At 42.8% G+C, this 23,863-nt stretch overlaps 1 protein-coding gene across 2 annotated transcripts in view; it reads left to right on the forward strand.

Annotated features, from left to right (window-relative positions):
- GRAMD2B (GRAM domain containing 2B) overlaps nucleotides 1-23,863 on the forward strand; it is a 103,220-nt gene that overhangs the window by 62,400 nt on the left and 16,957 nt on the right. For both annotated transcript variants that reach the window (XM_082652398.1, XM_082652399.1), the window contains exons 2-5: nucleotides 16,734-16,853; nucleotides 19,735-19,846; nucleotides 21,896-21,962; nucleotides 23,071-23,174. In XM_082652398.1, coding sequence (XP_082508524.1) covers nucleotides 16,734-16,853; nucleotides 19,735-19,846; nucleotides 21,896-21,962; nucleotides 23,071-23,174 — 403 coding nt within the window. The remainder of the gene's footprint in view (nucleotides 1-16,733; nucleotides 16,854-19,734; nucleotides 19,847-21,895; nucleotides 21,963-23,070; nucleotides 23,175-23,863) is intronic.

Here is a 23,863-nt window from a genome sequence, read left to right on the forward strand (position 1 = left end):
GATGTAAGATTTATTAGACTTACTGCTTACTTCCTTGAAAGAGGTACTAATTATCATGTGTAAATTACATTAATTATAATTCTTCTATCCTGTGAAAGTTAGCTGTCATTAAAATACTAGGATAAACATTTCTTTTCAGTAGAGTTCTTAGTTCTACAATTATTCCATATTTTGATATATATAATATCAATTATATATAATGATATATCAATGTATGATTTTATGATATAAATAATATTCTGATATATGATATTTATATCATATATGGTATGATATAATTATGGAATTAATTCCATATTGAAATAACTAAAAATGTACTGTTTTATTTTCTGCCATAGGGTAGCATGAACTGTTCTTTCCTTAAGTGTATCTAGTTTGGAAGTGTTTTGGTTAAACCAAAGCCTTTTACAGAAAATTGTTTTCTCTAACGTAGAGTTATCCCATTTTAAAAAAGTGATAGTATCTCTCTTCTTTAGAAATTAAGTCCCATTAATTTTTCATTAGAAAGGAAATCCTGAGTTTCAATAATATTACTCTTAGCGTTCAAGCAAAGAGAATTGTCACATGTGCTAATAACATCCATGAGATTCCATGTCCATTTTGATCACTGGGGATGATGTGGCATAAGGTGTGAAACTGACCTCTGGGAAATTCCTACACAGCACATCCTGAGCTGTCCTCATACACATGCAATGAGATCAGAGTACAGGAGTCAGGAAATGGTACTGCCAAGTTTGTGTGGGGAAAACAAAGGAGACACGGATTTCTGGATGGCTCCCTGGTGCTATTCTGGACTCTTGTGGAAACTTTTAACTCTGCTGCAGTGCCTACGTACCTCGGTCTTTCGGCTCTCTGGCATTTGATCTTTTTGTTTCCCCCCACATGGAACACAAAGACAGAGTTCCAGGAAATGAAGGGTATAGAGGAAAGAAAGCACTTAAGTCATCACAGATGGCAGCCAGGGTGGTGGGAGACAGCTCATATCTCCAGTGCGTCAAGTCCAAACGCCTCCTGCAACCGCTAAGGGCCAAAGTAGCGCAGCTCGTCTCCACGGGGACCAGGGCTCCTCAAAACAGAAGCAAACATTTCTCTCTTCCCAAGTCGGCTCTGATGGCCTTGGGTATTTTTACTGTTTTCTTTAACCTTAAACATTACTGTGCTATTAATAGGTAAAATATTCCCTTCTGGCTAAATACATGTATTTCTGACATGATACATTCTCTCTCTCTCTCCAAGTAAAAGTTATTATCGTAGGTATGGTAACAAGAGAAAGGAAGTCTAACTCAAGAGGAATTTCTATGAAGACAAACGACTGTTCTGTCCATGAAGTTTACTAGGACTGTCTCCCTTTGGGGTGTCTCTCCCTCGTCCCTTTTCCTTTTGCTGGAAAAGGAAAAGGAAAAGGGTCCTCATTCCTTCTTTTTCCGGGAAGAGTATCTCTAAGTTGGGTCCCCCTGACATGACTCTCTTCTAGTACCCCTCCATCAGAAAATACACAACAGACTTCCCTGGTGGCGGAGTGGTTAAGAATCCGCCTGCCAATACAGGGGATACGGGTTTGAGTCCTGGTCCGGGAGGATCCCACCTGCCATGGAGCAACTAAGCCCATGCGCCACAACTACTGAGCCTGCGCTCTAGAACCTGCGAGCCACAACTACTGAAACCTTTGTGCCACAACTGCTGAAGTCCACGCGCCTATAGCCCATGTTCTGCAACAAGAAGCCACCACAGTGAGAAGCCCATGCACCGCAACAAAGAGTAGCTCCCGCTCGCCACAACTAGAGAGAGCCTGCATGCAGCAAAGACAACCCAATGCAGCCAAAAATTTAAATATATAAATAAATAAATTTATAAAGAAAAAAAGAAAATACACAACAATTTTCTCAGGAGTAGCATTTTCATAAAGCTGAGCCTCATTTCAGGACTCAGGTTCTCTGCTCAGCCTCACCCTCATCCCTCCAGCTGTAAGGACAGCACCTCAGACACTCAGTTCCTTGTATTCCTGCTCACTTCCCAGGTTCTTATACTACAAATACCTTCTTATTGGCAATCCTGATATACAAGTGACTTGTTCTTTTTTTTCTCCTTTGCATACTGTAAAGTTTTTGTGAATTTTGCCTGAAATCTTCATCCTCCCAATTTTGTGCTGTTCTTGATCCTCCGTTCCTTTAAAATGGGGCTCCAAATGGATCATTTCTGTGATGGATTCCACTTACTTCTGAAAAACCCAAAATTAGAGATCCTAACATTTTTTTATTCTGGGTTTTAATGGGGTTGTTTTGACAGTGGGTTTTGTTTTTTATGTGTGTGCTTAATCTACAGTACCTGAGGTACCTTTCAGTCTTATTTGATGTTTATGATATTTTGAATATTTGCCATAATAGCTGACGATCTGTTAATATTGTACTTCCTCTTAAAAAACTTTGTTCCTGGATTTCACGCCCCAGCCTTTTGCATTCTTATCTTTCTGTTTTGGTAAGTTTCTCATTACACTTTTTTTATTTTTATTATTTTTAAAATATTTATTTATTTAGGCTGCACCAGCTCTTAGTTGTGGCATGCGGGCGTCTTAGTTGCGGCGTGCACGTGGGATCTAGTTCCCCAATCAGGGATCGAACCCAGGCCCCCCTGCATCAGGAGTGCAGAGTCTTACCCACTGGACCACCAGGGAAGTCCCTCATTACACTTTTAAAATCTAGGTCTTTCCCAAACACTTCCTTTTGGCCAAAAGCCTTAATTAGATCTCCTCTAATGTATCTTAGGTACATGAAAGGCGGCTTATTCTGACATTCAGCAGTTGCTGGTGGAAGAACACCTTCAAAAAGGGTGTAGAGATAGAAATACAAAAAATATTTAAAGGCCTTGCCCCTGAGAAAATTACTAACTTGAAGGAGATATATATTTTTAGAAACTTTGTTCGTACTGAGCAATGCATTATACAAAATCCTATTTACATGCTGAGGGTGCAAATAACAAAGCGGAACTATCAGCAGCGTCAATCTACCTTTCCTGGAAGTTGGAAAAGTCAGTTGCTGTCTCCTTGATGCATTTTCTTGTCATTTTCCTTTGTTGTTTTCCAATTGTGCTTGGCCTCAAAATACCACTACTGAGAAGTTATTTAGTTTGATTATGATTTTGCTTACGACTGTTGTTTCTTCCAGCAATGAAGACAGTCTATTCAAGTTTCCATATAGTTCCAAATTATTACTCACCTAATTAATGGTTAGTTTGAAAGATAAGTATGCACACAATGCTGATTCAGTGAAAGGGAAAGTGGAAAGACGACCTTTATCCCCCTCTTCTACCTTCAGCATGGCCCTCTTCCAATAGGACTTGTAAATCACACTTGGGAAGGAGTTTACTACATAGGTCTTGAGATAAAATTTTAGCCCAAGCCCTTTTTCAAATGCTGATGGTTGTTCCGCACCCCATATATACTCAAAGTTGTCCAGTCAACAAGTATTAATTGCATAATTTCTTATATCCAGACATTGGAAGTAAAGAGATGGGGGCTGGTATCAAGAGGGTGTATAACTGGACATGTCCTGGGCATGGAACAATGGATAGTTGTGGGTAGTTAAAAAGGCACAGGGGCTTCCCTGGTGGCGCAGTGGTTGAGAATCTGCCTGCCAATGCAGGGGACACGGCTTCGAGCCCTGGTCTGGGAATATCCCACATGCCGCACAGCAACTTGGCCCGTGAGCCACAACTACTGAGCCTGCGCCTCTGGAGCCTGTGCTCCGCAACAAGAGAGGCCGCGACAGTGAGAGGCCCGCACACCACGGTGAAGAGTGGCCCCCACTTGCTGCAACTAGAGAAAGCCCACGAACAGAAACGAAGACCCAACACAGCCAAAAATGAATGAATAAATAATAAATAAATTAAAAAGGCGGCACAGAGAGGATAGTCCAGGCTAGAGGAGCCAAGAGCCACGCACAGAGGGAGGATGAAACACGATGTAAGTGAGGCTATGGTGAGAAGATCAACATGGCTGGAATGGAGAACTCTTTTTAGAAAGTAGAGGGAGACTGCAAAACTCTGGAGGGTCTTGACTCATAACCAGATACCTCACTGTGATGCTCAATAGAAAGCCATTGTTGGTTCTGGAGCAGGGGCATGACATAATGGAGGCAGTGTCTTAAGAGGATGAATGGGGGCATTGATTGTCCCAGAAGACTTGGAGAGGGAGACCCTGGAGACCACTGCAGAATGTTCCCGATGTTGAGGGGACACGTCTGCAGCTGCAGCTGTTCTCTGCTGTTGACTTCATCTTAAAGTAGTGACAGAAGCCCTTGTGGGTAGTTTTTATTAAAAAAAAAAAAAAAAAAAAACATAAACCAGTTTGAGTTGGGTTTCTGTCCCTTCAGAATCAGAATCCTGATATTTGAATACTCTTCGGAGTTACGTGAGTTGCCTTAGGCTTTGAAGGAAAAGCAATGATTTAGGAAAACAGAATTGGGAGTAGATATAAAGAAGGTAGAAATGAATCCCATGATTGTTCATGGGACCAGGTTAAAGGGGCATGTTGGGGCCACTGATGGCTGTGCTAAGCCACTCCTCCAGCCCTGGTATTGCAGCTGAGATTTAGGCACCGCTCTCTGCTATTGCAATGTGCTTGGGACTCAACAGAAATCGTTTCTAACTGGCAGAGCCCTTCCTCTGCAAGGACAGTATCTTTTTGTTGTTCTTTGGGCTCTTCTGGTTTTCAAGTACAGTTTTTTACCTGCTAACAATATGTGTCTATTATATCTCAAACTAGATTTGCAAAGTCCCTCCCACCAAACACAACTTTCCTCTTGTGTTCCCTGTAACTATGCACGGTGGTGCTAATCTCCATTCCCCAGATAACCTTTGGGTTATCTTGAATGTTGCTCTCCAGTGCTTGCTCTCCCACCCATCCTGGTGTTATCTCTGGATTCTCTCTCCAGTGCCCTGTCTGCTTCTTGCCTTCAAACTCCTCCCCACATCTGCCTCTGCATTTTCTGTCTCTACTCTCCATCCCAGCACATCCCCATTCTTATACACTGATGCGAGCGTAACCCTCCAGGAGCACATATCTCATCAGGCCTCTTGTGATGTAGGTACAGGAAGAGGTGGACACTGAATAATATCTCATCCTCATCATTTCATTCCTTCTGTCTAAAAATCTTCAATTAATTCCTACTGCCAACCAAATGAAGTCTCAAAGCAGCGCTTTCTCATTAGGAATCAAACTTCACAACAATTTAATTTGCTTCTTTCTGCTGCCTTACTCCAGAAAAAAAATGCCAGGTTTTTCATCTGCCCCCCCCCATTGGTTTTAACTATGCCTGGTTTTAGTGGTAGTGGTACTTCATTGTCTATAAAAATGTATTCATCCTGCTCTTTCTTGCTTACATATTCTAAACTTTCTGTCTCAACTTCCTGTTTTAATGGAACATACGAGTCAACTCACTTATACTAACGCCCTGCTTCCCTCTCTTCCTCCTCCCTATTTTAAATAGGCATATCACTCTTTCTCCTTCCTATTTGCATACATTTCCCTCTTTAAATAACACGTTGACCTAAATCTCTTGTTAAATTAATTTGACTCCCAACTTTTGAGAATAAGAAATTAGTAACCTCTGCCCTTCTTTCACCTTTTTACCACTCCTGTTTTTTCTTTAATAATAACTTCTCCTTTTTTTCCTGTTTAGAATTCCTACTCATTTGATATAAAAGTGCCTGGCTTATGGTGATTTGTGACCACCTAGAGGGGTGGGATAGGGAAGGTGGGAGGGAGGGAGACGCAAGAGGGAAGAGATATGGGAACATATGTATAACTGAATCACTTTGTTACACAGCAGAAACTAACACACCATTGTAAAGCAATTATACTCCAATAAAGATGTTAAAAAAAAAAAAAGTGCGTGGCTTAAACACGTCTTGTGTTTCTCTCTTACTTTTTCTCTCTTTTGAATTTCTGTATCTTGATGCTATTTTCCAGCCCTTTGATTAAATAAATAGGTCTCGTTGAGAAGGTAATATTTGAGTAAAGACTCGAAGGAAAAGAGGGAGAGAGCCACATGGCTTTATGGGGGCAACAGCGTTCCAGGCAGAGGGAATAGCCAGTGCACAGATTTTCTTGTGGGAGCGTGGAGTGAGAAAAGGGGGTCAGGGAGATGAGGTGGGGCAGACAGGGCAGGTCATGAAGTGCCTTGTAGGCTATTAGGGATTCGGACTCTGAGAGAACTGAGGAGTCAAGGAAGGTTTCCTTTTCCATAATATTGTGATCTGTTTTAGGAGTTCTATCTTCTTTCTGAAGATGTTAATTAGAAGGTTTGGGGGTTTTGTTTTTCTTGTTTGCTTGTTTGTTTTTCTGTTTTCTGAAGTCAATTTTCTAAGGGTTTTACTTTCTTGTTAGTTTATCTTGGTCTTTTCTTTAAGACTTCAGATTTTCTTCAAGGGTCTGGCAATCCTTTGCTGTCATTTCATATTTAAGAATGAGGGACTAGAGGGAAAAAATAAGGGATTAGAGTAGTTTTGGAAGAATATGAATAGGGAGTTGGTACTTAGCTTGGGACCACTTTATTCAAAATGGAAGGAAGAGAAGGGATTTACTCTGGAGTTCCAGCCCCCTTCTTAGGCACCCTGATTTTCTGCAGCTAAGTTATTCAGTTTTTTAATTGACAACCCTTCTGATATGTTTTCCTCACAAGCTAAGTAGCTGACTGTCTGCCATTTGTGTCTTGAGGATGGGGGTGTGGGCAAGGTGAGTGGTGGGCAGAAATTTCTCACACACACACCTTTAATTTAGTCTAATGTTTTCAGCAACTTCTTACATCGTCCTCCTATAGCACCTTATTGGACTCTGTCAAACAGATCAGTATTCTCTTATCTTCCACTTATACCCAAATTCTGAAATACAGCTTCCTCTGCTTTGCTGCATGAGTTAATATTTACTTTCTACTTTCCATTTTTCAGAAATTTGGGGAAATTACTCTTCTGCTGATGGTTTCCCACCATAATTGTAAGCAGGATTACTAGTTCTTTTATAAATCCTCATCTTAACAGGCCTCGGAAAGGAGAGGCAAACATCTGTGCTCCTGTTCTCCATCCTGGACTGGGAAGCCTGTTGGGTTTTCATCACAGGTTTTGACAAAACCAAAGAATACTGTGTTTTCGGCATTCCTTTTTTAAAAAATCTGCCAGTAAGCCTATCAAGAGAAACTTAATTTGTCATTAACATTTTTATTTTAACGTTATGCTGGGCCCTAATATCCATTTAACTTTTCTAAATGTTTATTTATTTAAAAAGTCAATTCTAGGATATTGCCAAGAATTGGTGATGCAGTTATAAGAATTGTTTTCCCTGAATGTTTCAATCAGCAACGCATTAGAAAAATTGGCAAAATGTACATACGAACAGCTAATTTACAAAACAGGAAATAAAAAACACTCTTAAATATAAGAAAATACACTCAACCTTACTCATCAGGAGAGAGATGTAAATCAAAACTATAATGGGACTTTTTTTTTTTTTTACCTCTTAGATATGTAGAGATCAAAAAGTTTAACACTAATCATTGGTAAAATTGTTATTCTATGTGCTAGGTACTCTGCTAAGCACTCTGAATTGTTTTTTGGGTTTTTAAAAAATATTTATTTCATTTATTTTTTCCTTTTATTTATTTACTTATTTTTTGCTGCATCAGGACTTAGTCGCCGCACACAGGATCTTTTTCATTACGGCTCGCGGTCTGCTCGGGTTTCTCTCTAGTTGCAGCACGTGGGCTTCTCTCTAGTTGTGGCGTGCGGGTTTTCTCTTTCTAGTTGTGGCGCACAGGCTCCAGAGTGCGTGGACTCTCTAGTTGAGGTGCACGAGCTCAGTAGTTGTGGCGCACTGGCTTAGTTGCCCCGCAGGATGTGGGATCTTAGTTCCCCGACCAGGGATCGAATCCACGTCCCCTGCATTGGAAGGTGGATTCTTTACCACTGGACCACGAGGGGAGTCCCTGAATTGTTTTTTAAGTGTAACACTTTAGTAAGAATGTGTAAACACTGCTACATATTATGGGTGTGGGTCACAAAATCTTTTACTAAAGGCAATTTGGCAATAACTATAAATTTTTCTTTAATTTGTGTACATTTTAACACAGCAGTTCCATTTCCAGGAAGTTATCCTCGGGATATATTCACACATAATAAAACATAAGGACATATGTCACATAAGGACATTCTTTGCAGTGTTGTCTGTATTAGTGATAAGACTGAAATCACCTAAATGCCCATCAATAAGGAACTGGTTAAATTTTGTAAGCCATTACAGTGGAACTCTATGCAGTCATTAAAAAGAACGAGGAAGCTCTATGGTACTAATAGGGAAAGAACACCAAGTTAGTTTCAAAAAAGGGGGCGGGGGGGTGTCTAGAATAACATGCTATCACTTGTGCTTAAAAGTACACTCATATGCATTCAGACTCCCTGGAAGTACACACAGGAGCTGGGAACAGTAGGTGCCTCTGGAGAGAAACAGGGCCAGCATAAAACAGGGGTGGGTAGAAGGGAGATTTGTTTTTCCGTTTGTAACTTTTGAATTGTGTTGTTGTGCTTCTAGTACCTATTCAGAAATAAATATGTAGATCAATAAATACAATGTAAAATTTCCAAAGATATCCTTATATCAGAATTGTAAATGAAAGACTGTTCTTCCTGATTTAGAAAAATCTAGCTGGGAGACTGAGCTGACTTTGCAGTTGGAGAGGCTTAGGGGTCTTGGAGAGGTCCTGGTCTCTATCACCAGTTCCTGCACCTTCTGCACCCCATTCTGCTTCCTGCTTTTGGTAACTGTGTTGTCTCTGTTTCTACTGTGGCTGCTGTGCAGCAGCCCCCAGAGTCCTCCTCTGTCCCTACAGCCCATCTCTCAGCTTCCCAAGTATTGCCACCCTTGCCTGCCAGCCAGGGAGCCACTAAGTGGGCAGCACACCAAAAACAAGAGTCTTTCAGGCTACAGATCTTGGCGAGTCCAGGTGCAGCCTAGTTTTCAGTACAGGGTTTCCATCCCATTTCCAGGATTTTATCTTCTGGGGATCCTCTGGTGAAACATATCCTATCTTCAAGTCACTTCTTAACCTTTGTTGGTCAAGACTGTGGTTTTGAGTAATGATAATCAGGGAGTTTTTTAAATGATAGTGGGTGTAAAACTATCTCACTGGTACTACCATAAAGGAGTTTAGTGACCTTTTTTATGCCTAAGCTTAGACTAATTTAACTTGAAGGTAGACAAGCACAGTTTTATCACTGTAACTAGGAAGGAGCACAGCTTCCTGGACTGAACCACAGTGAGGCACTTGTTTGCATTTACCTGAAATACAGCTTATTCACTCACCTGAGATAGAACCTAATTATCACTTACACGTGATGATGCCTGAGTACAACACATCTTCAACAGGAGAGGCAAAGGGCCTGGGAGATGGATATGACAGAACAGAGGAGTGTTGAGTTTACTCTAACTCAGAGAGACTCTTTTCAGGAGGAATGATAGTTGACCCCATGTAAGAATTCTAATTCTGAAAAATTGTGAAATCTGAATCAAGTCATCATCAGACTAATGACGTCTAGGAAGTGAGGAATATTGGACTGTTGATAGGGATCATCCAACCTGTTTTTTATTTATAGATTGTGGTGCAACAGTGTGTGGCAGTGTCTTGTTGAAACCAGCACTTCCTAGCTGGTAATAAAAATGCTGTTGCCTAGTTGGCAAAGTCAGGCTTGGTTGGTATAAGTGTGTCTATCTTACTGCTCTGAAATTCCTACTTAGAAGCTTTCAGGGCCCATAACTGGTGCTTATATTGGGTTGGAGATAGGAGAAGAAATAACCTGCCAAAGCCAAGTGAAGGTGGATCCCGTGTTCCCAGCATCTTCTGCTGCTTCTATGCTTCCTTAAAACTGTCACTCATTTTTTTAAATAAATTTATTTATTTTACTTATTTATTTTTGGCTGCGTTGGGTCTTCGTTGCTGTGAGCGGGCTGTCTCTAGCTGCGGCGAGCGGGGTTACTCTTCGTTGCAGTGCACGGACTTCTCATTGCATTGGCTTCTCTTGTTGTAGAGCACGGGCTCTAGGCATATGGGCTCAGTAGTTGTGGCTCATGGGCTCAGTAGTTGTGGTTCATGGATTCTAGAGCGCAGGCTCAGTAGTTGTGGCTCATGGGCTTAGTTGCTCTGTGGCATGTGGGATCTTCCCGGACCAAGGCTCGAACCCGTGTCCCCTACATTGGCAGGCGGATTCTTAACCACTGCGCCACCAGGGAAGGCCCCAAGCTGATTTATTTTCATGACTTAAGTGAGATCTGTTATTTCATCTCCCTCGTCAATGAGAGTTCAGCTTCACTGCCAGTAACTTTAAAGTTACTGAGAGGCCTTGCAAAAGTGGTCTGTTCCTTCTCCTATGCCCTCCTCACTCAAACACAGGTGAGCCTCTGCTCTTTGGATCCTAGCAGTTTCAGTTTGCTGCCAACAAGACCTCTGTGATAGGGGTGCTCCAGGAATCATCTCGCCTGTGTTGGTAATTAACTTGCTTGAGTTCCGTAGCATCTTTGAGTAAACAAAAACCTAAAGTTGAATCGGCCCATTGATGAATTTCACTTCTGTTTTGGATGCCGCAGAATTAATCCCACATCAGTCAACACTAATAAATGACCACACTGAGCAAAATGCTGAGCTGAGTGCTGTGGAAAAAAACAGAAGTTCCCTGCTTCTCGTAGTTGGATCATTAATTGATGAGGGGTCTAGTGAGTTATAGAGCCAGCAGCAGCAGAGCTGAGGTGATGGGATGGGAGGCTCTGTGGAGCTTGTGCCCGCTGGGGAGGGCTTTCCCGGGCAGAACCAGTGCTAGAGACCAGGAGCCAGTCTAGGGAAGAGAAAGGTGGAGACTCTGTACATCATCGGATGAATGGATAAAGAAGATGTGGCACATATATACAATGGAATATTACTCAGCCATAAAAAGAAATGAAATTGAGTTATTTGTAGTTAGGTGGTTGGACCTAGAGTCTGTCATACAGAGTGAAGTAAGTCAGAAAGAGAAAGGCAAATACCGTATGCTAACACATATATATGGAATCTAAGGGGAAAAAAAGTGTCCTGAAGAACCTAGGGGTAAGACGGGAATAAAGACACAGACCTACTAGAGAATGGACTTAGGATATGGGGAGGGAGAAGGGTAAGCTGTGACAAAGTGAGAGAGTGGCATGGACATATATACACTACCAAACGTAAAATAGATAGCTAGTGGGAAGCAGCCGCATAGCACAGGGAGATCAGCTCGGTGCTTTGTGACCACCTAGAAGGGTGGGATAGGGAGGGTGGGAGGGAGGGAGATGCAAGAGGGAATAGATATGGGAACATATGTATATGTATAACTGATTCACTTTGTTATAAAGCAGAAACTAACGCACCATTGTAAAGCATTTATACTCCAATAAAGATGTTTAAAAAAAAAAGTCATTTTAATCTGCACATACCTGAATGCTCTGTCATTGAAAGACATTGTGTGGGTGGGTTGACCTAGAGGCAGGCTCTGTAATCTTGTCAGTGCTAAGCTAGGGGCGCTGCATCAGGACCACCCACTTGGTGAGGGCTGAGTGCCCAGCACTGCACACAAGTGCCTGGCCAGGAAGGGCGGGGCAAGGAGGGGCTGAAATCCAGCCACTTCGCTTCCTCTGCTCCTTGGTGCTGGGCTCTTCCTGCCCAGAGCAAGAGGCACCATTTCTCTGCCAAGTCCTGTGTCAGTAGGGCTACGTCTAGACGGCACCTTTTCATGAGTGCTTCTGGCCGGGCATGGCTCTTCCTGAGTCTTCAAGCGTGCTGTGCAGGACAGCTACCGTGCTGCCTCTAAGTCTGAATCTGACCCTGCAGAGCATAGAATTCTGTAAATATTTGAATGAATGCTGAGGTGGATTATTGAAGTTACACACACACTTCATCTCCCTACTTAGAGAGGGACTCGAGTGGATTTCTTTTTTTTTTTGTGGTTTATTGTATTTCAATTTACTTGACTAGTTTGTGGAAACTTGTTGAAGAGATTTTCTGATTTACTTTTTTTTAACCATTTTTTTCCCTTGAAGTATAATTTACAATGTTGTATTAGTTTCAGGTGTACAGCAAAGTGATTCAGATATATATATATACGTACGTTTTCAGATTCTTTTCTGTTATAGGTTGTTATAAGATATTGAATATAGTTCCCTGTGCTATACAGTAGGTCCGTGTTGTTTATCTATATTATATATAGTAGTGTGAATCTGTTAATCCCAAACTCCTAATTTATCTCCACCACCCACCCCTCTGCTCCCACTGCTATCCCCTTTGGTAACCATAAGTTTATTTTCTGTCTGTGAGTCTGTTTCTGTTTTGTAAATAAGTTCATTTGAGTGGATTTCTTTTTCTTTCTTTTTTTTTTTTTTTGGTTTATTGTTTTCAATTTACTTGACTGGTTTGTGGAAACTTTTTTTTTGTTTTGAAAAACCTATTTACTTTTCCAAATATTATTCCAAATACATGCTTTACAGGCTACTATGGGTCAGAAACATTCTGTAGAAGAAATTATTTTGATAGACATTGGAAATAATTTTACTAGAAGAAAAAGCTCATATTTATCTAGATGTGGCTGTGTTCCACAGGAAGATTTTGACGTCTAAGGTGCAAAGACAAAATGACTGTGGCTTTTCTTGCCACTCAGAATATTGACAGTCTTCCCTTAGAGCCTACTCTTTTTTTTTTAATATCAAAATCTAATAAGCCAAATTTATTCAAGAAAAGTTATATCCATTTTCCTTTAACCTTCTTAATCTACCAAGGACAGTAACTTATGTAAAAGCATGCCTGTTTTTTCCTTTAGAGCTTCTTTTTTCTTTTTTTAATTGGAGTATAATTGCTTTACAATGTTGTGTTAGTTTCTGCTGTACAATGAAGTGAATCAACCACATGCATACCTATATCCCCTCCCTCTTGCCCCCTCCCCCACACACCGCGTCCCACCCATCCAGGTCATCACAGAGCACCGAGCTGAGCTTCCTGTGCTTTATAGCATGTTCCCACTAGCTATCTATTTTATGCATGGTAGTGTATATATGTCAATCCTAATCTCCCAATTCGGCCCACCCTCACCTTCCCACCCTGTGTCCACATGTCCATTCTCTACATCTGCATCTCTATTCCTGCCCTGCAAATAGGTTCATCTGTACCATTTTTCTAGATTCCACATATACATGTTAATATACGGTATTTGTTTTTCTCTTTCTGGCTTAGTTCACTCTGTATGACAGACTCTAGGTCCATCCACATCTCTACAAATGACCCAATTTCGTTCCTTTTTATGGCTAATATTCCATTGTATGTATGTGCCACATCTTCTCTATCCATTCATCTGTCTGTGGACATTTAGGTTATTTCCATGTCTTGGCTATTGTAAATAGTGCTGCAGTGAACATTGGGGTACATGTGACCTTCTGAGTTATGGTTTTCTCAGGGTATATGCCCAGTAGGGGCATTGCTGTGTCATATGGTAGTTGTATTTTTAGTTTTTTAAGGAACCTCCATACTGTTCTCCATAGTGGCTGTATCAGTTTACATTCCCACCAATAGTGTAAGACGGTTCCCTTTTCTCCACACCCTCTCCAGCATTTGTTGTTTGTAGATTTTTGATGATGGCCATTCTGACTGGTGTGAGGTGATAACTCACTATAGTTTTGATATGCATTCCTCTAATAATTAGTGATGTTGAGCATCCTTTCATGTGCCCCTTGGCCATCTGTATGTCCTCCTTGGAGAGATGTCTATTTAGGTCTTCTGCCCATTTTTTGATTGGGTTGTTTGTTTTTTTGATACTGAGCTCCATGAGCTGTTTGTATATTTTGGAGACTAATCCTTTGTTGCTTCCTTTGCAATTTTTTTCTCCCATTCTGAGGGTTGTCTTTTTGTCTTTTGTATGGTTTCCTTTGCTGTGCAAAAGCTTTTAAGTTTAATTAGGTCCCATTTGTTTGCTTTTATTTTCATTACTCTAGGAGGGGGGTAAAAAAAGATCTTGCTGTGGTTTATGTCAAAGACTGTTTTTCCTATGTTTTCCTCTAAGAGTTTTATAGTGTCTGGTCTTCGATTTAGGTCTTTAATCCATTTTGAGTTGTTTTTGTTTTTGTTTTTTGTGGTAAGCGGCCCTCTCACTGCTGTGGCCTCTCCCGTTGCGGAGCACAGGCTCCGGACACGCAGGCTCAGCGGCCATGGCTCACGGGCCCAGCCGCTCCGCAGCATGTGGGATCCTCCCGGACCAGGGCACGAACCCGTGTCCCCTGCTTCGGCAGGCGGACTCTCAACCACTGCGCCACCAGGGAATCCCCGAGTTTATTTTTGTGTATGGTGTTAGGTAGGTGTTAGGTGTTAGTTGGGTGTCAAGTAGACAGTATACTGACCTTTAGAAGTAGGGCTCCAATGGACAAGGGGGTGGAGGATTGTCAAGCATCAGAATGAATTCAACTTAAGAACAAACTGGCTCTGATCCCAGCCAACCCCAGAGTCTAGCCAGAGGCCCATTAGAAATAAATGCAAATTGTAGTATCACTTTTACAAGGTTGTGCCACTCTACACTGTTAAATCTAATCAATCCATGTTAAAGCTAAGCACACTCCCATTATTAGCTCAGTCCTCACCGTATCCCATTTCTGTGAAGGCTCCTATGGAAACTTTTTAAAGAGATTTTCTGATTTACTTTTTTTTATAACATTTTTTTTTCTTGAAGTATAGTTAATTTACAGTGTTGTGTTAGATTCAGGTGTACAGCAAAGTGATTCAGAGATATATCTATATATATACACACACATATATGTGTACTTTTTCAGATTCTTTTCCATTATGGGTTATTACAAGATACCGAACATAGTTTCCTGTGCTGTACAGTAGGTGCGTGTTGTTTATTTTATGTATAGTAGTGTGAATCTGTTAATCCCAAACTCCTAATTTATCTCCACCACCCACCCCTCTGCCCCCACTGCCATCCCCTTTGGTAACTGTAAGTTTATTTTCTATGTCTGTGAGTCTGTTTCTGTTTTGTAAATAAGTTCACTTGAGTGGATTTCTTATGCTTTTGAAGAATAGGAGTAATGTGTGTGTCTTGGGGGATAGAGGGAAAAGGCAGGGATGTGCTCAAAGGGCCCTTAACAGTTCTATAATTCTTGGAGTCCATAAATTAAATTAAATTCTTGGAGTCCATAAATTTGATGTTAAAATAAATCTTCTAGGGCTTCCCTGGTGGCACAGTGGTTGAGAGTCCGCCTGCCGATGCAGGGGACACGGGTTTGTGCCCGGTCTGGGAAGATCCCACATGCCGCAGAGCGGCTGGGCCCGTGAGCCACAACTGCTGAGCCCGCGCGTCCAGAGCCTGTGCTCCACAACGGGAGAGGCCACAACAGTGAGAGGCCCGCGTACCACAAAAAAATATAAATAAATAAACAAAATAAATCTTCTATTTTAAACCAAAGCAATGTTTTCATTTTAATGTTTCAAGGCTTTCCATGTACCTTTTATCACATAATGCAATTCAGTTATGTACTGAGTCCTTTTCATGTACATACGTGCTTTAAGTACTTTGAAAAGAACTGAAGAAATAGAAGGTTGGGCCTATGTCCTCAGATGTTAACCTACCTAGAAAAGGAGAAATGCAGAATGAGAGTATCAACCACTCGTAGGGATTATGACTTGGATACCTTGTCAGACATACATGGTTTTGATTTTGACACGACAGTAGGACTCCCAATGTGGGCTGGAATTTCCATGCACTGTGAAAAGTGGTAAGCAAGCTACCACAAAGGTTCAAGTAACCAATAACATTTCCTGCCTGCGAGGTTTTTTGCAGGTGAAGATACCAAATGGGTGGTAAGTTAGGATTAAAATTAGCTAAACTGTCACAGCAATGCTGTCTTCCTTTACACTCAGCCACCGTGGAGTTCTCATGGTCTAGTAAGAGGGCTCGGAGGATAGATGCGTGGCTGGGGGGTGGATGGATGCGAAGAAAGAAAATATGAGAATGGGCATGTACACAAAGGCCTCTCGGATGGGCAGACCTGAGTTTGAATCCCAACTCAGACAGGTACTAGTTCTGCAAACTCGGGCAAGAAATTCACTATGTGAGAGCCTCAGATTCCTAGTCTGTGAAATGGGAGTAATAATTCCCACCTAGCCTGGGTGGTGGTGTGGATTAGAGAGTGTAATTGCTGAGAGAAGCGCTTGGTGAAATTAGCAAGCACCCAAACCAGGACCTATATAGCTACAACAAAAGATGATAAGTGATGTAAGTGCAAACAAACGGGGTGGGAGTGCCCAGCAGAAAGGCTCACAGCTGGCAGGAGGCCGCACGTGAGCTCGTGCACAGGTCAGGGGCCCTCCCAGCTTCTGGGTGATCTTCCACCTCCATGCTGGGCTGGGCAGAGCCAGGCAGCGCAGGGCACGGGCCGCATACCTGGGAGCCGGAAAGTCCCTGCAAAGTTGGACATTTACCTGCACATAAACCTGCACGTGTATCTGAAGCAGGCATGACCCAGAGCTCCACCCCCTGGGGCACCAGCTGAGGGGGTAGGATGGAGGGATGGAAAGGGCACTGCTGTCCTTGTTGACTTCAGCCAGTCCCGGGCATTGAAGATCATTCCACTCTCCAGAAAGCGAGGTCACGTCATCGTTTTTCCCTCCTCCCCACTCTGGATATCTAAGGTGAAGTGTTTTCTCCAGCTCAGAGGCTGAGAATGGTGTGGAGGAGAAAAAGAAGGTCTGCAGGTCGCCAGCAGCCCTGTCCCCTGCTCTGTCCAGCGAGACCGAGTCCGCAGACCCGAAGAGAATCATTTCCCTGCGGTGAGTCCTCACCTTGACTCTGTTCTTTTGGCCTTTCAGGGAGGAGGGGTTGCTGGGAGGAGCTGGTGTTTCTAGTTTTATGGTGATGGTTAACAGTGAAGATCTCCTACAAGCAGATGACACCCCTGAGAAAGAAGTGGGGTGTTTTTCCTTGATATCCAGGCACTGGCACCTGCCTTCCTTTCTCAGCTCTTCCCGCCAGCCTCTCTTCTCCTTCCCACTGCAGCCTTCTGCAGAATTTCTGCCCCTTTCTGAAAGCACTGATTTTGCTACATGATAAAGCCGGGCTGGGCCCCTCTCTGGCATGGAGTTAGAAGCACCTGGAAAGCCTGTCATGGTTGCTGCTGAGGCCACCCAGGTTGGATTGTCTGCTCGGCCTGTGCGTGTGCACACCTGCTGTCTCACTTTCCTGGCAGCCACGGAAAAGAGCGGAGGGAAACCCTGCCTGGGATCCCCGGGCGGGGTGTGCACATCTCCCTGGGCTGCCCATTTCCTGGGGCCGGTGCTGGAAGCCGGGCTCAGTTTGGTCGTGGGGCTGTGAGGGGACAGGCGGTTTGAGATGTGGAGCTCTGGTCCCTGTCACTCTCAGGGGCACCAATTATGTGCTTGCTTTCACTTGGAAGGAAGAGGGAGGAACTTCAAGTTGCTTTTGTTCCCTTAAAAGAGAATGATTAAGCCAGCGATCAATTACAGGTAACTGTGGCCATTTATCCACACCAAGTGGAGGAGTAATAGCTCTCCTCCCCATATTAGAACTGTCAGAACTCCTACCTTCTACGTCTTTTGTCCTCTGCTAAAGGATGATTAAATAACTCCTGCTTTTCCCTTCCTTCCTGGCTACCCAGCCCACGGCTTCTCTGCAAATCTATACCTCACTCAGGACCAAGCCTAAGTCTTCACTCTGCCCCCAGATTTTTCTGTTCTGACTATCACTCCCAATTCTGTCTCCATCTTTTCTGCATGACTGTTTTGATGCATCTCACTTTTTTTGTTTTTTTGCGGTACGCGGGCCTCTCACTGTTGTGGTCTCTCCCGTTATGGAGCACAGGCTCCGGACGCACAGGCCTAGCGGCCATGGCTCACGGGGCCAGCCACTCCGCGGCATGTGGGATCTTCCCAGACCGGGGCACAAACCCGTGTCCCCTGCATCGGCAGGCGGACTCTCAACCACTGCGCCACCAGGGAAGCCCCAATTCTGAATTTTTGAATAAAAATGTTTTGCACTAGGTTTCAGGTCCTGCTCATAGTCATCTGTATGAAGTGAGACTAACACAGTTGAAAAGATACAAAGAAATAACGCATGTAAATAAGCATGCCTCCCACCCCTACCTCAGAGCCGATGCTGTGCAGACAAGCCCTTCTACTTGTGTCTCTTGAAATCATCAAGGGTACAGCTGCCCTTTTGTCACGTTTGCTTACAGTCCATTGTTCTTCAGAAGGTCTGATCATTGCCTTGACAGTACCATTAACATACATTAATTTGAATCAGTAGAGGTGATAAATTCAAATTAGTGGCTAGTATAAATAATAGGTAATTTGACATTTGTAAAAACAATTTTATTTTCAAGTAGAGTACAAATGTCTACTCATAGTTTTTTTAAAAAAGTAATTCCTGGAATTCTAAAGAAATTTATATCTGTGAATTGGTTCAGTGGCCAGTAACTGAATCCAAATCTCCGTGCCTTGAATTGATGAGAGATATTTTGCCTCTGGTTTGAGCACTGTGGACTCAAAACTGTTGCGGGCAGCAGAGGCCTGGGACATCACGTAGTCAGTCTCTTCACAGCTGAGAAAGCCAGAGTCCAAAGTCTCTCTCTAACTTCATTTCTGTCCCTCTGTCACACCCATATGCCACCCAAATTGCTTAAGAGTCTTCTTAAATTCACTTTGAACCAAACATTATTTTAACTGAGCCTCATTCTAGAGAATCCTATCATGGAATCATGAATTTCATGTGCCATTTTTTCCCCCCAATAAACAGAAAAAAATCTACATAATTGTATCACAAAATTTTCCCATGTGTATACCTCTAAAAATCATGCATGCATTCCACTTTGAAATGGCTGGGTTTCGCTGTACGGTTAAAGATGCAAGTTCTACTCAAAGGAAGAGCCAGGACTAGAATCACCTTGGAAAGAAATCCGGGAGCTCTGACCTCTGCCCTTATGAGAACAAAGGAAGGACTTCCAAACATGTTCTTTTTTTTGTCCTGATTTTACTTCTATTTTCCCACTCTGGGATGTTCTGTCTCTCTTTTCCCCATACCCAATTCCTGCTCATCCTGTTAGGCCCAGTGTGTTAAACCCTCACTGACCTACCTGCTGGTCTCTTCTCTTACCTCCTGTTGGACTTAACTGTCTCTATACCACCTCCTAACGCCTATGATATGTATTGTTTTGATGCTGCATCATGTACTGCCTTTTTAAAAAGATGCTTGATATGCGCACAGGTTCCTTAAGGGTAAGGACTGTCTTGTGCGCCCCGAGGCATTTAACATGACGCCTCTCTCAATTGACACTTGTTAAGTATTCACAGAATTCTGGATTGAACTATAGCTGCAGTTTCAATAATCAGCCTCCAGTACTCCTCCTTATACTGCTTAAAATACTTTTGAGATGATATAATTACTTTCACAGCTCAATCGATACTTCTCCCTTCCAAAAGGTACGGTTTCTTCAGTTTGGGATCCCGCCTGCTGGAATCACCCCGTCTCCCACACCGTGTCCTTAGAGTCCTGAGGGATTATCGATGTCTAGAAGAGAAAAATCAATGCCAGGCTTTCTTGTGAGCTGGTATAATAATCAAGATGTATTACACTGTATACAGTTAATGGTAGCGTAAAAAATTCATCTTACGGACTTCTTGGATTTTCTTTCCTCAGGTCGAAATCCAGTTTTGATGGTGCCTCTTTAGCAAGTGAGAAGAATGACTGTAAAACAGAAAGCAAGAATGACTCTAAGATTGAAAGGAAAAAGGCCTCATCTTCCAGCCAGGTAATTTGGGAATGAAATGTGTATTGTCTCAGAGGGTGACAGAAGCATTGAAGCCAATGGGAAGAGGGAACACAAGGGTCAGGACTAAGGTAGGCACAGATTTTAGAGAATCAGGAAGAAAGGACCAGCTGCAGTTCCCTCGGGCGAGCTTTCATCAACATTATATTTCACAGCTGACCATGCGGCACATGCAGAGGGGCAGTGAGTACTGAGAGTCATGTGCTTGTCTAATAATTAGCGGAGACCAGGAGAGGTGTGACATCCTTGCACTACAATTAAAGAGTGTGATAAGGCACCTGTGTGAATAGAAGGCTTCCCAACTGCACACAGAGGAGGAAAACCTGGGAACAGGGTCATGATTCTTTTTTGGAAGCAATTTGGGGTCTGCTTCAAAATACACCCAGATGGGTAACAAAGCCCAGTTCTGTGTCTTAGAGTATGACATACTTACTGGGGCCAACAGTTTGGGGCTTTTTGACACTTCACTCCTAAAATACTTGAATATGTATCTCCTAAGAACTAGAACAAGAAACTGTTGGCTCACCCAAGAAATTTAACTAAATAGTAAATATACAAAAATATTACTAATATAAAATCCATTTTCGATTTCCACAGTTGTCCCAGTAGTGAATGTCCTTTATAAAGACTTTTTGCTCCCCCTCTCTAGAATCCAGTTGAACCATGCATTCCATTTATTTGTCATGTCACCTTTAATTTAGATCAGTCCCTACCTTTTTTAAAATTTTATTTTTATTAATTTCACATTTTCGAAGACTCCATGGCCCAGGATATTTTTAAATCAAGCATGCAACCAATGCTCACTGTAGCCATTAAAAAGAAGATCTCGGCAAAGCCCTGATAGAACACCTAGCTTTAATCAAGGAAACTTTCTGGATGCAAGAGGTACTCCAAGGAAGCAGCATGAGCTAACCTACTTTATGTGAGGTGTTCATCTATCAACAAGTTGACTTGAGGGGACCATCTGTCATACGCATGACCTGTCTGAAGCTCTTCTTTATGGCAATAGTAGGGACATTTCTGCCACTGAGACTACTCCTAGTTTGGATAATGCATCATCAAGGGCCAACGTGTGGTATCTCTCTGTTCCGTTCATAAGACTCTGCCTGCTAGGATGCTTTTGAAGAAAAGTGGTCCTGTGGATGGAGGACCCAGCTCTACCTCTTAGTAGCTGTGTGGAGCCAGTTAAGTCGCTCATAATCCCTGAGGCACAGGGTCCTGAACTGACATCAGTTCACAGGTTGCTGTGGGGCTGGGGGTGGTGTTTTGTGAAAGCATTTTACAAACTGTAAATTGCCGTCTATACATTGTTGTCACAAGTGGAAACAGATGAAAATGAAGTGATTTGCAGCATTTCAGACTCTTGGGCCTTCTACCGCCCTGGAGAGTTAAGTCTTTTGTGTGAAATCCTACTTGTCACCTCCCCCTGACACTGGTTAAGGGAACACCTTCACAACAGTAACAGTCACAGTGACAAACCGGAGACGTATTACCCCATTTAAGCCTTACGGCATCCCTCTGAGGCAGCTACTGGCACAGAAGAGAAAACTGGCCCAGAGAGGTTAAGTAACTAGGCCAGGATCACGTGCCACAGAAGAGGTGTAGCTAAAACTTAAACTCAGGGTAATCTGATACAGGGCTTTTAACCACTACCCTCTTCTGAGAGTACTCACTGGGACCTTTAGTGCCCTGGGATCCACTACCTGGTGAGATTTTATCTCATTTCTTATTAGGGACATCCTTGTCCAGCCACTTCTGCAGAAGGCTGACCACCAGCTACTTCACGATTATAGATATATATATGTCCAGTCAGCAAGTCACTGATCTTGTTGGAAAATGAAACCTTTGTGCCCTGCCTTCCACGTTTTTCACTGAAGGGTTGGGTTGGGGACTATGAGATCAGGGAGAATGAACTCCTAAGATTCTCTGTTCAGGGTGGGGAGATTTGTTACATAATTTAGATTGAAGTTAAAATTCGTGATGTTTGAGAAGAACAAGAGCGGTGATGCCTGTGTTTTGTCGTCCTTGTAGGACAAGGCAAACATGCACTTCCACAAGCTGTTTCTGGATGTCCCCACTGAGGAACCCCTGAGGCAAAGTAAGTTCTGACTTGGTTGACTTTGAAAAGATGCTAATTGGTTTGGGGGAAGAAAGAGTCTGGGGACTGAATCACCAAGGGGAATAGGTTTCTGAAAGTCATGATGTAACAATAACACCGACCTCACTCAGCTTTCACCCAGCACCTTGAAAGATAAGGGAGTAGAATGGGAAAGGGACCTCCTCCACGTGATATGATATGGAACCATCCAAGGGGATTCCAGAATGTCCTCGCCTTGCATACTCACTGCTGAAATGTGTTGTGATTGGATCGTGCTGAGATTTAAGATAATAAGACCAGAGCAAGAGAGGCCACTAGAAGAAGACAACACAGACGTAGGTGGACAGACATGTCAACCCCTGTGCTGTGCAGGGCTCAGTGGTCACACCTAAACACCTGGCCCAGCACAATGTTCAGCACCTGCTCCACTCCGCTGAACGCATCTGGGGCCCAGGGTTCCATTCCAGCTTCCCTCAGTACACAAATGCTTAGGCAGCATGCTGGCTTCCTCCCACCATCTCCAAACAGGAAGGTGTGGGTCATGTGTTCTCCCCACAGTGAGACCATCTATTTCAAAAGGAGTCATTAGTGACCATACCAGGGTAGAAAGGGCAGCAGTGCCAACATTAGCACAAGGATGACACACCTTCCCCACACCTTCCCAAAGAGAGGAGTTTTTTTTTCCCTGGTACGCGGGCCTCTCACTGTTGTGGCCTCTCCCATTGCGGAGCACAGGCTCCGGATGCGCAGGCTCAGCGGCCATGGCTCACGGGCCCAGCCGCTCCGCGGCATGTGGCATCTTCCTGGACCGGGGCACGAACCTGTGTCCCCTGCATTGGCAGGCGGACTCTCAACCACTGCGCCACCAGGGAAGCCCCTTGCCTTTCCATTTTGACGTTTATACTGAAGTTTGTAAGACTTGGAATTAAAAAACAAACTCTCATCTCCATAGCTTTATTCCACTAAAGATGACTGAAAAAGAGGTGAGAGATCTTTTGAGCATGTGAGTGTGTTATTTCTGTGCATCTCTGAGTCACCAACATATATACACAATTTTCATTTTAAATGGAAATTCTAAATGATGTTATACCTGTATATATTTTCCCAGGTTTTACCTGTGCTCTACAGAAAGAAATATTATACCAGGGGAAGCTCTTTGTATCAGAAAACTGGATTTGTTTTCATTCCAAGGTCTTTGGAAAAGACACTAAGGTTGGTATAATTTTTCAGAAAGAAAGCTAATCCTGCATTTCCTTATATATTGTGACTATTAATTGTTTTAAATGTAGCAAGTCTATAAATATTTGTGTCATTATTATTCCTTTAGACCAAGTTTCCTTTACTATAGTTCCAAATACTACAGGTTCTAAATGCCTCTAGATAACCCAAACTTCCCTTTTTCCCTAAACAGCACTCTCTCATTCATTTCCTTATATATATATATATATATATATATATATATATATATATATCTCCCACAATCCTACCTTAAATCCTTTTTACCAAGATGTCACCAGTACACTCTTAAAGTTTTTCATATGGAGAATGTGTCATAATTTGTTTCAAAGACATACATTAAACCCAAAACAATTCTTTAAAGAAATCTGAATTTTACACCATATTCACAGTTACCATCAGAGATATCTAGGCAAACAGGCCTACAAATAAGATACTTACTAGAGCTCACTCTGTCACGAGCACAAAATGAGCAGGATTTGGAGCATTTTAGGCCTGGTCTGGGGGAGTCACATACCCTCAGTCCCCGGTGAACACGGACATCTTTTCCTTCTCACTAAACACAGATTTGGGGGAGCAGAGGCCCACGATACCTGAGCCTTTAAGGAGGATAGCCTGAAGAAGTTGGCAGTTTTCCCAGGGCACCACCTTCTAAAACGAGGCCC

This window comes from Grampus griseus (genome assembly GCF_964374135.1).
Source record: "Grampus griseus genome assembly, chromosome: 3".
NCBI classification, from domain to species: domain Eukaryota; kingdom Metazoa; phylum Chordata; class Mammalia; order Artiodactyla; family Delphinidae; genus Grampus; species Grampus griseus.